Source organism: Phaethon lepturus, unplaced genomic scaffold (assembly GCF_000687285.1).
Source record: "Phaethon lepturus isolate BGI_N335 unplaced genomic scaffold, ASM68728v1 scaffold8411, whole genome shotgun sequence".
In the NCBI taxonomy this organism is placed as follows: Eukaryota; Metazoa; Chordata; class Aves; order Phaethontiformes; family Phaethontidae; genus Phaethon; species Phaethon lepturus.
The window spans coordinates 53,667-59,249 of record NW_010516911.1 but is presented as its reverse complement, the minus strand read 5'-3'; the positions used below and the strand labels follow the sequence as shown (position 1 = coordinate 59,249).

At 48.9% G+C, this 5,583-nt stretch overlaps 1 protein-coding gene across 1 annotated transcript in view; it reads right to left on the bottom strand.

Moving 5' to 3' along the window:
• Positions 1-87: 87 nt before the first annotated feature.
• OGFOD3 (2-oxoglutarate and iron-dependent oxygenase domain containing 3) overlaps positions 88-5,583 on the bottom strand; it is a gene marked incomplete at its 5' end in the record, with an annotated part of 59,028 nt that continues 53,532 nt past the window's right edge. The window contains one exon of the mRNA XM_010296211.1: positions 88-232. Within this exon, the coding sequence (XP_010294513.1) occupies positions 88-232 (145 nt within the window). The remainder of the gene's footprint in view (positions 233-5,583) is intronic.

The window sequence follows — 5,583 nt, the reverse complement described above, 5'->3', positions numbered from 1 at the left end:
CCTGATGTGTGTTTTGCGATCCTGGGATGAGAGGTGCTACGGACGGAAGGGAAAAGGTCTCCTCGTAGGGATACCTCCGGGTGCGGGTTAGCTACTGATGGCTGAGCGGAGGAAGTGGTTGTGTACCAGAACTTCTCGGGTTTTGATTAACGGCAGCCGGTCGGTGACGATGACCACGTTTGTAGGCCACAGCACCGGCCGCTGTCCTTGGCTGGCTTCGCTGGGAACGCGGCTGGAATGAGTGTCCTGATAAAAGCAGCATCATTGCAGTGCATCAATGCTGCCTCCAAAGCCCCCCCCGGGTGAGAAGCAGTGGCAGGAGGTATGGTGGGGAAGCAAAATCTTTCTTCTTTAGCTCTGGGAGCCTCTTGGTCCCCGCGGTGTGGCTGGGAGCAGTGAGGTCAGTGGAGGTGAAGGCAGGGCATGGCTGCCGGGCAGAGCCCGTGCCGCAGCCTGCTCCAACAGCGGGGCCTGGCGCAGCGGAGGCCGAATAGAAAGAATTATCCCAACGCTCATCGCCGATTGCTAAACACAGCAGAGCTTCCCTGTCATTTTGTTGTTGGCATCTTTTTAAAATGATTAAATCTGCGGAGGAACCTCCGCCTGCCTGAGGCACAGCACGAGTAATTCCCAACAACAGAAGCAGAGGAAATAGCAACCGAGTAACTTTGCTTGGCTGTTTTCATTTGTTTGTTTGTTTTAATACAAAGGCGAGTTTATTACAGCAAACCTCTCTCTAACGCCTTGATCTTTGCAGCAGCATCTCTTGGGCAGGATGGGAGAGTGAAGCTCTGCAGCCTACGGCGCCCAGTGCTGGGGGAGAAGCTCCTTGCAGAGCTGGTTTAAATGGGGAGGACCACAGTGGAGGGATGGGGACAGAGCTGGTCTTTTATCTCCATCCATGTAAGTGAATAATTTCCCTGCCAGGCATTGTGTGCTCCGGGTCTTCAGTAGCTCTCTGTTCTTCAGAAAAAAAAACCAAAACTTGTAAGAAATCTTGGGTTTAGTCCAATAAAAAACAAGAAAAAACTTTAAGCCTGGAACGTCACAGCCTCGGGAAACTGGTTGTGTCCTCATAGTCCTGGAGGGGCCCGGTGGAAGGACGAGAGGGGCCTCGGGCGCGGGGAGAGGGGCTTCAACAGCTACGCTACCTGCGAAACGCAGAAGCGAACTAGTTAATGTGTCGCGCTGAATTACTCACTCATCACAGGAGAAAGTGCTTTAGGCTGCGGGGGGGCTTAGGAAGGCCATGCTACATCAGCTTCATGCCGCCGCCAGTAACAAGGCTTCGCACCTGGCGTGGAAGTAGATTTCCTATTCCTATATCCTGTTGGTTTTAGGCTTGGAAAATATCCCATTTTTTTAAATAGGAAATCTTCCTATTTGCTATATCTTCCTAAAAGAAGAGATGGGCACCCCGCGGGGGCTGCGGAGGAGAGCGCGTGCCCAGGCACCGGCGGCTGCCGGAGACTCGCCGTTTCCTGCGATCTCACCTCCTGTCAGCATCCCGGTGCAGAACCAGCGTTTGCTCCGAGCGGCACGTGCCCCGTTTGAGACGCAGCCGAGAGCCAGCTTGACTCCCTTGCAAAGCCTCCGCTCTTCTTGCCCCGTTTACTGTGCTCGCAAGGAAACCCAGGACGGGGGGTCTAGCCTCAGCCACGAGCGCTAAGCCGCCGCGGCGCAGGGTGGGGAGGGACAGAGGCGACGGGAGCGGGACGTCTCCGCCGCTCCGATAGCGTCAGCGCGGGGAGAGAGAGAGAAGCTTGCTGGCACCAGCACGTCAGCTTAGGTCTCGAAAAAAGCATCAAAGCAGCGTTTTAGTAAGCATTTTTGTCTTCTGTTACGTTCTCCGGTAAATGTTTATGTCGGAGGGCTCTGAGGCACGTGTCTCGGACTCAGTCTGTGGAGGGTCTATGTGCAATTACAGGCTTCACCCCAGGACCTGCCCGACGACTGCGCGTTCCCGTCGCTCTCCGTAGGCGGAATCTCCTGCCCCCATTGAAGAGAGCTTTTACGGAAGGATCGTGGATCAGACGTGACCGTTTAGCTTATTTGCGCGGTAGAAATACGTGCTTGTTTTTAGCATGTTGCTGTCTTTGGCGTTATTATTTTAACCCCATGCTTTTTTTTTTTTATTGAATCTCTACCTGTTCTGTCCTTTCTTTGCGTTGTTTCCTTCTCAGCAACGAGTTGCAGCCTCTCCCAGGGACTCTACTTCCACCCTCGCTCGCTCCCCAGCTACAAACACCACCCGTCAGGCTCTGTAACACCCCGGCGAGAGCTTCGAGGCTTTGGGGAAATTTCAAAGCTCTTGAATTCCAAATCTGTTGTTTCAGGTTGCCCTCAGAGAAGGCAGAAGCCTCTATCGATTTCCACAACCTAACCAGAAAGCAGGCGTGTTTCTGCAAGCATGATTGCCATAAGCAAATCCTTCAACTACATTAGAGAAGTTGCGTTTGCGTAGCTGGGAGCATCATTCGACAAGCGCTTCCTTTACTTTTGCTCCAGCTTAAACCGCCTCCGTCCCCTCGTTTGGGCTGGTACCTCTGATTTGCAGCCTTATGGTTTTAAAGGATTAAGCCATTTTAGTTTGTAGGGTTGTTTTGCTGTTGGGTTTTTTCCCCAATCAAGCCCCAAATAATTATTCTTGTCACAACCAGATTCACTTCATTTAGGCAGCTAAACCAATACAACTGATGGGCCGTGAAAAGAAGTGCTTGTGCAACCACGTCTTCAAATTGCTTTTAAAAATAAAGGGGGGAAAGCTTCAACACATTTGAGCTTGGTTTTGTTTATATATCACTCAGACCAGTAAATGGCCGAATTCACCCTCCAACTTCTTTTACCCCGCTGCAACTACAAATATTTGAGAGACTTGTGTTCTTTGAGACTTGTGGGCTTTACTTTCTGTTTTCTCCTTTCTGGTCGGTGAGTAAGGCCATGGCTTCCCTCTCTAGAGATGCACATTAGCCCCCAAGGGAGGCTTTGTAGAGCCTTCTGTGGCAGAAAAACCATCAGGGACCTTTGTATCTTTGCCAGAGCACCCGTGAAAACATAGTCCTGCAGCTTCGATCCACGCTAATCCTGTTCATGATGGATCTTCAGCCTGGAAGGGACTACACACTTGCGGACTCGGCCTGGGGGAGCGGTTTTCCCTACGGTGCCTCAGAACCTGGGTGGTTTTTTTTTCCTGTTCGGTTTTCAATTATTTGACTCACACTCCATGGGCTTCATTTCCCGGCGCATGAACACCTGGTGGTTTCGAAGGCTGCAGTTGGCGAGGGCAGTGTCTGGAATGGAGAGTAATTACTGGCTGAGCTCAGTATAATTGTTCAGTTATTGAAAAATTTGGAAAGGCAAGCAGGGGGAATATTTGGTTAATTAAGAGCTCGTTTAATCACTGCTAAATTTAGCCTTCCAAAATAGTGCTCAGCTTCCCCGGATTTGAAAGCCTGTGCTTACCCAACACTGCCGGGGCAAGCAGGCAGGCTTTCGCTCTCGTCTTCGACTTCAGTCATGGAGATGGCACGTGCTCTTCACCTTGGGGCGGGGCTGGTCCTTATTCCCGACTAGCTCCCACCCTCCCACATTTGGCTTCACGGGCATTAAGATCTCTCTGAAGCTGCCATCGGTCTCTGGTGAGAAGTTTCATCAGAAAGAACTCACCTGTAAGCACTCAGGCACTTTTGGGACCAAATTCTCATCCGATGGGAAAAATGGCATTACAGACAGAATAGCAAAGAATGAGCATTTAATAGAGCCCAGGAAGCGCAAGCAGGAGAAAAGCCTTTGAGCCCTTCTCAATTTTCTGTTGCTGCTGATCTAACACAGTTGCTGGGCACGCATTCCTTCTGTTTGAGGTGTTTGATAATTTAAGGCTCAGAAAGCAAGTTTACCACCCAGAGGATGCTTTCTGGAACCTGGATGAACTTCCAGGGGCTCCTGGGGAGTCTGCGAGGCAGTGCTCCAGGCAAAAAAAACAAACATTTCCAGCTTGTTGTCATGTCTTTATTGTTGCACCAAGAATGTCAACTATCTGTATGCAAATTCAGGCAGGCTTGTAACGGAAAGGATTTTATTTGAGGACTTTTGGGGAGAGTTTTGAGGGAAGGACTTAAATGGGAGGTAATTTGACTCAAGATGAGTACAACTTAATTTTAAACAATGAGTTACTAGATTTGGAATAATTATTTTGCTTTGGGCTTCTTGTTTAAGTGCTTTTATCCTTTGTCCTAGATTAATTTAACACATTCTCTTCTTCATGGACAGCATCAGCCAGGTGTAACTACCGCTGCAGATATGCCAGTGGGATTTGGCTGTCAGATGGCACATGCTAGTGAAAAGGGGACTCTCCTGCCAGCATGGAAGTCAACTGCAGATGTTCAGAAAGGAGGAAAAAAGAAAAAGCAAAGCCTTGAAACCCTTGCTGACCACAGGCAGATTTATCCCCTTTGCACTTCCAAAGCGAGAAATGTTTAGAGCCTCCAAGAGCTAGCGGCTCCTCTGATCCTGGCTCTAGCATACACGGAATAAAGAGGAAGAAGAGCCTGTACTGAGCCTCATCCTTCACAATATGCTTCAGAATGAAGTGAACTTATTTTTTCTGCTAGGGAGAAGACACTAGAATAAGCCAGATCTTGTATATCTGGAGGCACAGAGTAGTTTGGGTTGGAAGGGACCTTTAAAAGGCATCTAGTCCAACCCCCTGCAAAAGGCAGGGACATCTTCAACTTACCAGTCCTTTACAAAGGCATCCATGAACTTCTTGTATTTTGCTTTTACTTTAAATGCTGCAAAAAAGGAAAAGAATTGTTAAACAGGTTTTTCAGAGCGAACTGCAAGGTCAATTCTGCAGAACAGAAGAGCCGTCAAAGTGGGTTGGTTTTAAAACCTGACAACCTTGACAGCCTCCTTGCAGCAGTGCGAAGCCACGGCATTTCTGCAGTTACCCGTGGTTACAGACCTGGTGAAGGAAATGGATCCAAACCTGTTGAGGGTTGTAACTCCCAAACAGGCAGAGCAAATGAGCTGGAGTGATAACTAGTCGAGTACTCCACTGGCTCCTTCATTGAATATTTTGCCAACCTGCTCCAAATTAATGGACCTTGTCCATTCTGCGTCTGGGCTGCTGAGGGATTGAGGAAGCTCCTGGTGGGATCTAGCTGATTTTAAATTTTTTTTTTTTTTTTTAAACAAGAGGGCAAGGCATAAGGCCTTCAAGAGATCCTGTGATTTCAAGTAGAGAAGTGATACGGGATGTTCTCTCCCTGCCCCCAAGGAAAAAAGAATCAAGTTAACCAAGTTAACATATGGGCTAGAACTGGTGTTTTCTCTCCAGTTAGTAATTTCTTCTAAATTAATAAGGCTGAGACATCTACTTTAGCAAAACAATTAAATAGTACATCAATAAAGTAACTGCCTTAAACCAGGCAAGTGACTTTGCGTCTTTCCCCCGCCTTAGTTTCATCAGCACTACAGATATTATGCCCTGGAGGGTTAAGGTTTGTGTATTCGGGGCCACTTCCACCCCCAGGGCCGTGATTTTTAGGGAGCCGGCGGCACAGCCGAGCCGGCTGGCGGTGC